The sequence below is a fragment of the Daphnia magna genome, linkage group LG9 (assembly GCF_020631705.1).
Source record: "Daphnia magna isolate NIES linkage group LG9, ASM2063170v1.1, whole genome shotgun sequence".
Lineage (NCBI taxonomy): Eukaryota > Metazoa > Arthropoda > Branchiopoda > Diplostraca > Daphniidae > Daphnia > Daphnia magna.
In genome coordinates, this window is record NC_059190.1 from 10,120,467 (window position 1) to 10,132,688 (window position 12,222).

The following is a 12,222-nucleotide window of genomic DNA, read 5'->3' on the forward strand; positions in this document are numbered from 1 at the left end:
GTGCAAGCGAACCTACCTTGCCACTTAGCTATACATAATTATATGTATACTCATTTGTCTGGTACGGGAATATAACTATAACTATTCCCATAGGGCCATGCATGTATCACGTGACTACGTGACAATTGAAGGCAAAGAATATAATCTAAGCTTCATCATCATCCCAGCCACCGATAACGGGGGCAATGGCACTGAAATGGAATACGTTCTTTCGACATTAATTGGACATCATCGGTATCTATACCGCACTCCTTCTACACACTTGACTTGGGTAACCAAGGCAAACATGTCTACCATCCTTGCGCACCATTCCACCTCGCCCGTGATGAGGTCAAGGACTGGCTCATTTGGAAAAAGTCGTGGTTAATGAAACCACCGATGAAGTAGCTAAACTACTTATGTTTAAAGACGGCATCGATGCCAAAACACTGGTGGAATCGGATGATTTCAAAACAGGCATATCCTCCCACATCCAACATGATGTCTGGACTACACAATTAGCTAATTCTAGCAAACAACTGGTCACTACCCAAGACACCATCAAGAAGGCTATTAGCCACGGGCTCGATAATATCACTTCGGTGGTGAGCAAAAAAATACAACAGGAATTCCGGAACCAGAATTTCCGACGTAACAACTGGCGTGACGACGACTATGACAGACAATCATATCGCCGCCCGGATGATTACAGCCGGAACCAGCGTCAAGCTGAGCAACCAATGTATCAACCAACCATTGGTACACCAACTATAGCCATCAACCCAGCCCCACAACAGCTCAACCAGCAGCTGGCAGCCCCACAGGGCTATTGGAACCCGGCAATCGCCAACCAACCAACAGGCTTAGTCTATGCCTCACCTCAACCGGTTCAGCAACAACCGGTTCAGCAACGTACTCAATTCAATAATAATTTGTAATTGTTTGAGAAAAATAAAAAAATTTTTTACCTACACCATAGGTACTGAAATTCCGTACCGTAATTTTATAACAAGGGTCAGCACGGGCTACAAACCCCATATCTACCCGACCGTTAAGGCATTAAATCGGATGCTCCGAAACCAGGTCCTTATAAACCAATCTCACTACAATATCTCTGATGAAGAGATTGAGGCCCTCTGCCTCGGACTTAACTTCATACCATCGGACATTAGTCCGGAAGCGAAAGAAGCCAACTCCAGCAACCTTAACCAAGGTGTCAGCAAACTAATTAGAGCAATCAACATCAGCCTACATTTTGGAGATAACTCCAGTACGAATACAAGGAAGGGACGACTAACTAAGTTCCTCCCGAGCACTTGGGACCCCCTACCCGATCATGGACACAAATTCCAGCTGTGATCGATATCCTGGACAATATCATGAGCGTACCAAACGGTGCTGAACATGTGGGAACTCCCCAACCAATTATAGAAGCAATCGAGAAACTTCAATCAGAAACCAAACTACACATCCTTAAAGCGGATAAAGGCCGGAACACAGTAATCTGGGAAGCAGACGCCTACGACAGGGAGGCAACTAGACAGTTGTCAGACATAACTACGTATACGGAATTAACCTTATCTGAGTATCACTCTCACCTCCAACGAATCCATTGCCTATGTGAGACTCTCTCTGAGAATCTACTAGCTAATGGTTACATAACAACAATGGAGGACGAAGCAATACGCTCCACCGAAACACGTGGAGCATATATATTTACTTTCTGCCCAAAACCCACAAAGACATAAACAAAACAAGCAACATTTCCTGGGCGACCAATTGTTGCTACCTTCACATCAGGAACTTATCTACTCGACAAACTGATAACAGAGGTTACTGCACCTCTCCTCCCCCGAATACCGGGTTCACTAATTGACACTAGCGACCTCGTGGATAAACTTCCTAAACAAAAGTTACCTGAGGGTACACTCATCACCACAATGGATGTGACCAGCCTATACCCAAACATACCATGGGGTCCTGGCATAGAGGCCGCAACCTCATTCTACACCAGCAACCTGGAATTCTTGCAACAGGTCGCGGAACAAAACAATCTACTCCGACCACCCCACCCAGCACTATTCAAAAGAATTCTCAACACTGTCTTGTGCAACTCTATCATTAACTTCAAAGATACACGCTTCTTCCACCAAATCAAGGGCACAGCCATGGGGTGTTGTATCTCGGTCTTTTTCGCTAATTGCTACATGTTCCACCTCACCCGACCAGTAATCGAACGACCTCCGGGTTGGCTTATCACCTTCCTAAGATTCATAGACGACATTCTCATCATTTCAAATCACACTGAACCAAACAGTCTTCCCGAATTAATCGAATCCATAACTACGGAACATATAACGTATACACACACGCAGCCCAGCCAATCGGACAATTTTTTGGATATCACTATCCACCTTAAATCACCTACCAACACACTTGAGATATCACCTTTTACCAAGGAAACGGCCTCAGGAGCCTATCTACACCCAGCCTCCAATCACCCCAGTCATGTCCTTTCGGCCATACCATACTCCCAATTTTTACGGTTACGACGAAACTCGTCTACAATTGATATATTCAAAAACACGCCCGAAAAATGATGACCGACTTCAAGAATATGACATACGACAGAAAACTACTCAAACGTAGTTATAGTAAGGCCCTCCGCGAGAATCCAACATTGACTAAACCTATGAGACAAACCAACAACAGCGTATTCCGGCTCATTACAACATTCAACAAATACACTAACTGGAAACACAAGTTGTACCAACTAAAAAACCTCTACAACTATATCCTGGACCATTACAGTAAAAATGGACCTTTCCAGAACTGAAACACATTCCGGGTACTCCAAGCTAAGCGTCCCGCAATCGTCTTCACTAACGGACCTAGCATTAACTCCAGATTTTCTGGACAAATCAAGAAACCGTTCAACACCTACCCAGGTGGGACGCAGGCTAACATGGGACTCACCAGTACCCAGCACGATACATCGCAACCAGGCAGAAGCTACCCAAGCCTCCACAGCCCTTACACCACGCTGGAATTCACCAACACAAACCAGCAACATGCCAGACCAGGCCCAACATATCAATCTCGACTGGGCGGCCCACATCGTCGAAACCCGACAAGGGAACACCAACTCGGGCACAGTACAAAGAATACTGGATCGGGGACTAACATCCAGGCAGGGAAGCCTTGACTGGGGCAACACCTACCTTCGACGGAAGGGAAAACCCTTAAAGAATACTATATGTTAACACCTACCCAACCAAAACACCGCGGAACCATTTTTGTATAATGGAAATACAGCGTATCACTTCTCCAGAATCGCACCTGCATCATCCCGGCCCTTTAGGCCGATCTACAAATTCCTCTCGCAAACTGGATCCCATGACTGGATCTCGATCGGCCGTGAAGATTTTGAATTATTGGAGCCTTTGGTGCCCACAGCCAAACACCTGGCTGCACTCTCAGCCTTAACACAACAATAAGTTCTGTATAACACTTGCACTTCCTAATAAACTGGTTGTCCTTTCCTGGAAAAAGTCTGCTCAAGTCCTTTCCATTGAATAAAACACCGTGCTAAACATACCAATCGGGTAATAAGACATCTCATCATTCTTCTGGACCAACCAGAAGAATGCAAAGACAACAACAACAACAACAACAAAAAATCACACACTGGTTTCTTACCTATTACGGTGCCAATTAGTTTGATTGTAATATGGTTGTTGACCATCCAGGGCCAAACGTTCTTCATCGACTTAAAAGGGGTCACCGGGGGGCAGCTTAATAATTAAATAAACACCAACTACTGAACACAAGGGATACTACCACCAAACTGAGCCAACTCATTTGGTTGCCTTTTCTTATGACTGTTCCAGGTCTTTTCCATTCAACAAACACCTTGAGGTGCTCTTACAACAAGAAAACCTCACGCAATTATGCAACAGAGAGGGCTTGGCAACAGGCCTCGCTTGGCTCGACCTAATCGCTCTCCACGAGGAATTAGGTAACCAACCGATCCGTTATTACTCCCGGTTGCCGGAGCACTTCCAACACCTACTCAAGAGTGACGACACATGGATCACACTGGATATTTCTATCTATAACCATGCGGGTCTCTCCGGGACCGCAATCAAACGGATCGCATATAGACAAATCCGATTCGACCCGGGGACCAGAACCAGGATCCTATGAAATTATTAACCCTACCACAAAACTACATTTACTGGTTTAACCTACCAATAGGATTTACCGCGAACTTATGTGACTTTAAAGCGATTTACTTCTCGCCTCTTGTGTTCGAGGTCCTGCACCCCGTAACCAACAACGGACCACTATCTATCAAACTCGCCACACGGCCATCCAAAGACGACGTTGAATGGTTAAAAAACCAACGCGACAATCCTAGACGCCACAAATGTATGTACATTAATTGTCTCGAATTGGCCTGTTGCCCAACCCTATTGGTACCCACCATTGAAAATGGTGGAACAACACCCACAAGCATTGTACCAGTTTTTTCTGCCCGCGATGCTACGAAATGTGTCCTATCAACTCGGACTTATAATAAACAAATTGGAACATGAAAACAATTGACTGAGTTCGAAATAATCAAACCTACCTTAAACCTAACTTTGCTTATCCTAAAAAATAATCCTGAAAAAAAAACCTACCCTAAGAACAAACCTATAATTAACCTACACTACATAAACCTAAAATTAACCTACCTGGAACAAACCTATAATTAACCTACACTACATAAACCTAAAAATTAACCTACCTGGAATAAACCTACCCCACTTTAACCTAACAAATTAACCTACTTTACTTAACCTAACTATCACCAAAAAATGGTCTTAATATCCTAACTAAACCTGACCTGGCCTAACCTAACCCATTCCCCTGACAACCTAAAAAAACCCACGAGCCTAACCAATCCTAACCTGGCCTAACCTAACCCAATCCCTGACAACCTATAAAACTTAACTATCCTAACCAAACCGAACCTAGCCTAACCTAACCCGACCCCTGATAAAACCCTCGAACAAATCAGTTCAATTATTCTCGACCAAACACAACATAATTTTCGGAAGGGTCGGTTATACCCTCTCTATCATCCGAATGGTTCTCATGCCAAAATCAACCTTAAACAGAACGGTTGTGGTTCAATCCATAATTACATGGTATTGCCCCGAGGCTTACACATCTAACTACCCATCACTGGGAAAAATCAATCAACGGATATCATGGGTATCCCCAATAAGCGGTTGCTTTTCCTCAATATATGGCAAGAAGGGCTACCTCAGCCTCGGTCAATGTCGTACTGGACGGCTGCGGGAGTGCACGGGAACCCGACTGACCAGCACCATCCCGGCGGGGAAGATCTCAGCCAAACTAGACTAACCGCTGCGGGGGTGGGAGCGTACGCCTGTGCGGGGCCCTTGTTACCCTACGCACTCCGTTGGGCGAGTACACCCTGAGTTGGGGCAAACCTTTCTCCTATAAAAATCCACTACTTGGACGAACCAATCCAGCGGGTATCCTGATTACCCTCTCCAACAGTTGTAACCTTTCAACTGCTCAACAGCCTATGATGGAAGTGATTACCTCAGCCCCGGTCTATGCATACGGGACGGGTCCGAAGGTTACACGTGAACCCGACTGACCAGCACCACCCCAGCATGGATGATTTCAGCCAAGCTAGACAAACCATTGCCGGGGTGGAAGCGTACGCCTGTGCGGGACCCTTGTGACCCGACGCCTTTGTCCATTGCACCCTGGGTGAAGCGGTTTTTTCTTCGCTGTCTCTCCATCACACATGGATTACACACAACTAGCACGGCTCTTTCTTAAACTTGTTTATTTCTGCCAGCCCTGACCTAAATCCATATAAAATCAATTACTTTTTAATTTTAATCTTGCATGCGCTTGAAAGCCAACCCTGTAAGGGGATCTTGTGCCGTACAAGCCAAAATAACGAACAAAACACCTAACCTAAAGGCATACCCCCGGTGGTAGGCAGCTTTGCCTATCACAGCCCCGGGGAATGACCCAGGCGGGCTACTCTTATGTCATAAAGGCAATTACATTATCAACTACACGAATACACGGAGGCGGATAAACCGGAAAAACCGACCATTTCCAAAACAATTAGCCAGCAATACAAACTTGTTACCTCATATTATGAGTTAATTACTACCAAACCCTCAAAACGGGAACCATCTCAGGCTAGGGCATCTGCCCCCATAGCCCCGATCAAACCACTCATATTCCATATACTGAGCATAACAATTGACTCGGCTAATGTCACGACCCATATAAACAAAGTATGGATTTAAAGTTTGGTACTCTTGCATATGTTTTGCACCAAATATACTTGTATTCAATGTGAATATGGTCTTAAGAGACCTGGCCTGATGTTAATGGCCCCACCCACCCGCCCTAAAAAAGGTTTAGTAATAAACTGTTTTTTTGTATTTTTGTTTTTATATTTTTTTGTCTTTTTGTTGGTTTTTTGAATAATGAAAAAAATCAAATCAAAACTCAGCCACTTTATTGGCCCATCAACTCCGCCAAAAAGGCATCCATTTCATCCAATTCCTGGATGGCCAGATTCCTTTCTGGCCCCATCTGCTCTAGAACCTCGGGTTCCACATCCACAGGTTGGGGAGCGGGGTCGGCATTACTGCCTCCACCCACGCCCCGAACCCTTCCAAATCGGGAACCGGGGCATTTTGCACCGGCAACCCTTCATCCAATTCTACTGGGGCCACTTCACCCATGAATTCGGCCAACTCCGGGCCCGGTACCAGGGGCACCGCACCATCCATAGCAAAGACCTCCGGGTCGAACCCAGCAACTGGTTCTGGTACCTGGGCACCATTACCAAGTTGCTCCCATTGGCCTTGCATGGCGATACGGGCGTCCCGTCTTCCTTGAGCGGCCCGAAGCCGCCCATAATGAAGGGCACGCTCGGGTGACTCAGGGTCTGCCCAAGGGAGGACATGGGGCCAGATCCGACCTGTGCGCACACAGGTGGCCGCCATGTCCATCATACTACGCATTAGCGCCCTCGGTGTCCAGGGTAGCCGGTAGATGTCAACCAACCCACCGAGGTAGGCCGTCAACCCTACCGCTGACCGTTCCTCGCAGCAAAAAACCCGGGCCAAATACCTTACCCGAAGATAACGTATTTCGGCTGCCACCGGGTCTCTATGATCATGTTCCCCTCCGGGAGCCACTCCGCACACACCTTCGATGCGACGGCAGTGCGCATCCCGGAGGACGTTGTGACTTTTACAAGTCAAGGAACCCCTTGGGGTTCCCTGGCTCCCTGTGCGTAGCAATTGAGATCGAGCCGATCTATCCAAATTGGAGAACCGAAAGTATCGCGGGATTCCGTGAATACCCGGCCCTCAAAGAAAAGCTGAGGCATATCCTCATCCGATGTGGATAGCTCCATATTTGTATTATCTTAAAAAAAGACAGCGAAAAGATTTTGGGAAGAGATGAGGTGTGCGTGTGATTGGGATGATGAATGGAAGATGAGTGAGGCCTAGTCTCAATAACAATGAGTTAGCCGCACCTAAACCTTTGAATTTCCTACATTTACGGAAAAATATATACCAAACGGTCAGAATAAATTAAGACCTAATATTTTATTTCGTCCCGAGACAAAATGGTCTCCTTACAACCAGATAATAAAATGAACGGTTGGTTATTGAGGAAACTTGTTTTTCCCGAGATTAACATACTACAACATGGATGATTAATAATTCCTTTGATACGGAACATCTTTTCGCGAAGGACTCGATGCTTTTGGCACTACCTTCCCCTGCCATCTGTAGCCATTTAGGCTACTTAGAACAGGCCGTATCCTAACCTTAACAACTGAACTAAAATGACTACAAATTCAGCACCTAAGCCCTCCGGCTTAGTAATTAACATTCAAATAATTGAATATCAACCTACTTGGAGGTTTTTTAACCAACGGAGGTATCATCCGTTTTTGAATAAAACGAAAGATAACCAGAAGACACCGGATGAAACATCTTATTTATTTCCAAATTAAGAATCATCACTACACAGTGAGCTTTCTGAACAACAAAACAAAAGGTCTTCTGACACAGCCGAGCTCTCTAAAGACAGCTCCGATCCGGTAAACGATCCAGAATACGAGGACTTTAATGAAAACAATGATGTAGAGGGTGAAATTGGCCTTCGATACACAATCTGATCCTCTTCAGACGAATTCCAAGGGGAGGAATTGACATACTATAATCCGATTCATCCAACATGGGGGGATCACATATAGACTCTCCATCGGAATCAATCAAATCAGAACAAGAACTCCCCGGATGGTGATACAAAATGTACACTACTATCAGGAGTTGTTGATGGAGTAATTAAATCCACAACTGGAACTACCTGGCCCTCTGGTATATAGAGTATCTCGGTTGACGCATCGCTCTGAATGCTAACGGCATCTAAATCAGCCGGATCATTATTTCCACCTTCCGCCATCTCCGATAAATACTATCCTGAATGGAAAAATAAAAAAAGAGAACAATAATAATAAATTAACAAAAAACAAATACTTAGAGCAGAGAAAGCTTGACTTACCAATGCAACTGATGAAAACGAACTGATCTTGACACTGGATTGTCTACCCTTATATACGGCTTATTGATAACACGTGTCTGGGGTCTGTACCAACCCCGGACAGAGCAGAATTATGCAAAATAATGAAAAATACACTTGTCCGGGGTCTGTACCAACCCCGGACAGAGCAAAATAATGATAAATACACTTGTCCGGGGTCTGTACCAACCCCGGACAGAGCAAAAATTAAAATAACACGTGTCCGGGGTATGTACCAACCCCGGACAGAGCAAAATAATAAAAAATACACTTGTCTGGGGTCTGTACTAACCCCGGACAGAGCAAAAATTAAAAATAACACGTGTCTGGGGTCTGTACCAACCCCGGACAGAGCAAAATAATGCAAAATAATGAAAAATACACTTGTCCGGGGTCTGTACCAACCCCGGACAGAGCAAAATAATGCAAAATAATGAAAACTACACTTGTCCGGGGTCTGTACCAACCCCGGACAGAGCAAAAATTAAAATAACACGTGTCCGGGGTCTGTACCAACCCCGGACAGAGCAAAATAATAAAAAATACACTTGTCTGGGGTCTGTACTAACCTCGGACAGAGCAAAAATTAAAATAACACGTGTCTGGGGTTTGTACCAACCCCGGACAGAGCAAAATAATGCAAAATAATGAAAAATACACTTGTCCGGGGTCTGTACCAACCCCGGACAGAGCAAAACAATGCAAAGTGGTGAAAGGTACACTTGTCCGGGGTCTGTACCAACCCCGGACAGAGCAAATAATTAAAATAACACGTGTCCAGGGTCTGTACCAACCCCGGACAGAGCAAAATAATAAAAATACACTTGACTGGGGTCTGTACTAACCCCGGACAGAGCAAAAATTAAAATAACACGTGTGGCTGGGGTATCGGACAGGGCAAAATAATGCAAAATAATGAAAAATACACTTGTCCGGGGTCTGTACCAACCCCGGACAGAGCAAAATAATGCAAAATAATGAAAAATACACTTGTCCGGGGTCTGTACCAACCCCGGACAGAGCAAAAAATTAAAATAACACGTGTCCGGGGTCTGTACCAACCCCGGACAGAGCAAAATAACAAAAAAATACACTTGTCTGGGGTCTGTACTAACCCCGGACAGAGCAAAAAATTAAAATAACACGTGTCTGGGGTCTGTACCAACCCCGGACAGAGCAAAATAATGCAAAATAATGAAAAATACACTTGTCTGGGGTCTGTACCAACCCCGGACAGAGCAAAATAATGCAAAATAATGAAAAATACACTTGTCCGGGGTCTGTACTAACCCCGGACAGAGCAAAAAATTAAAATAACACGTGTCCGGGGTCTGTACCAACCCCGGACAGAGCAAAATATTAAAAATACACTTGTCTGGGGTCTGTACTAACCCCGGACAGAGCAAAAAATTAAAAAAAACACGTGTCTGGGGTCTGTACCAACCCCGGACAGAGCAAAATAATGCAAAATAATGAAAAATACACTTGTCCGGGGTCTGTACCAACCCCGGACAGAGCAAAATAATGAAAAATACACTTGTCTGGGGTACGTACCAACCCCGGACAGAGCAAAAAACTAAAATAACACGTGTCTGGGGTCTGTACCAACCCCGGACAGAGCAAAAAATGAAAAATACACTTGTCTGGGGTACGTACCAACCCCGGACAGAGCAAAAAATTAAAATAACACGTGTCTGGGGTCTGTACCAACCCCGGACAGAGCAAAATACACTTGTCTGGGGTCAGTACCAACCCCAGACAAAGCAAAATATACACTTGTCTGGGGTCTGTACCAACCCCAGACAGAGCAAAAATTAAAAAATTAAAAATAACACTTGTCCGGGGTCTGTACCAACCCCGGACAGAGCAAATTACACTTGTCCGGGGTCTGTACCAACCCCTGACAGAGCAATATTAGCTCCACCCCCTGACAGGGGTATATAAAGCGGGCAAACGGCATACGGGATTCAGTCTCCAGCCAGCCGTCACCAGCGTAAGAACAGTCTAAGGATCCTCCTGAACTACTACCCTTGTAAGTTAACTCGTTTAACTATTGATTCTTTAAGCCTTGTTATTTTACTATGGCTATTGTTATTAGTGCAATTGGACATTTTCCACTGTCACACACCAATTTTTGCCTGTGTACCACGACACTTTTTACGTCAACACCCTTGTAAGTTAACTTGTTTAACTATTGACTCTTTAAGCCTTGTTATTTTACTATGGCTATTGTTATTAGTGCAATTGGACATTTCCACTGTCACACATCAACTTTGCCCGTGTACCACGACACTTTGACGTCGACAACAGCATAGGTAATGAATCCTATCGAAATTTTACGTGGCCTCCGTAGCCCTAAGATAGTTTGGGATCTCAATGCCGTTCACGAGCATCACATCAGTTACTACGAGACAATCACAACCAAGCAACTTTCCATGATTGTGCGCCCTTACCTAGTGGTTGGACGATGCCTAAGAAATGGCGTTACTTATGGCTCCCGTCAGCCTCCCTACTGAAACAGGTCGCTGATATTACAGCCTCTGAACGAACCCAAGAATCAGACACGACAAACCAACCTGTCGAAACTCAGTTACCACTGCTTGAAGTCCCAACCACCGCTTTAATCCAACATCCTGAGATTAAGCCAGCCGAACAGACGGCCACGGAACCAACTTTTGTTGAATATACACCTACTTTTAAACAGCCTAAACGGAGAATCTCTAGATTCTCCCCTATGGGCCTTAATTGCTCAGCCAATATTTTTTGTTTTCAAATACAAAGAATATTTTTTAAACTCTCTCTAATCTATTCTTGATTAGACGACACCAACAGCTCCGGTTCTCTTCCACAACGAGCCGACTACACCTTCCTACATTCAGGAATTCTACAACTAAAAATGTAAGCATGTTTTAAAGGCTAGCATCCTGTAAGCCCTGGCACCCCAACCGTATACAATGCGCCCATGCCCCGTGTGAATCGTCAGGGGGACGATACGGCGGCTTCCAGCGCGTATACGTAATAAGGCTCGTTTCACGTACTCGATAAACGTCTTTAATATTTGGGGACCTTTCAGCGGTTCTTGGCCTTACTGGCGGCAAAAATGGACCACGGAGACGTGATGTATCCTGGCCAAGTCAGCTTAGCCCTCCCGTTAGCTGTTTAGGAAACCAAATATTCTGTTTGGCGTAATCGATAAACGCTACCGCTATGCCGGGTCTGGTTTGACCAGTAACCCTTCGTAGTGTGTTTTCAAACCACCTTACAACCATTTGGCGGTTCTCGATCTAGCTGGAGGCTGGCCCAGCCGCTCTGGCGAAAAGGTTAATCGTGAGGGTGTCATTGAGCAATGCACCCGTTACTGTGGCTCGCACTCGTTCTGAGTCGTGAGGGTTGTCAAACAGCGCAACCCGCCAAGCCCGGTTCACAACCTACCCGATCTCCCGTTAGCCTTATGTGTTGTCTGAATTCTGTGGTTCCTGTCGTAATGTCAGGTAGATAAGTGGACCAACTTTGGCTGCAGGGTCGAGTTTCCACTATTTTTTTAGCTTATAGATCATAAGACTCTTTCTTTTTCTTTTCTGCCCTCCCGTA

The 12,222-nt window shown here is 45.1% G+C and overlaps 1 protein-coding gene and 1 long non-coding RNA gene across 2 annotated transcripts; both read left to right on the forward strand.

The window, feature by feature from the left end:
• The first annotated feature begins 398 nt into the window (after positions 1-398).
• LOC123475717 lies at positions 399-1,338 on the forward strand. Its single transcript, XM_045178711.1, has 2 exons — positions 399-891; positions 959-1,338. Exons 1-2 carry the CDS (start codon positions 399-401, stop codon positions 1,336-1,338), a joined length of 873 nt encoding a protein of 290 aa, XP_045034646.1.
• Positions 1,339-10,617: 9,279 nt separating this feature from the next.
• Positions 10,618-11,044, forward strand: LOC123475986. The gene is made up of 3 exons (XR_006651511.1): positions 10,618-10,663; positions 10,730-10,804; positions 10,871-11,044. It is a non-coding gene; the product is annotated as an uncharacterized LOC123475986 (long non-coding RNA).
• The last annotated feature ends 1,178 nt before the right edge of the window (positions 11,045-12,222 follow it).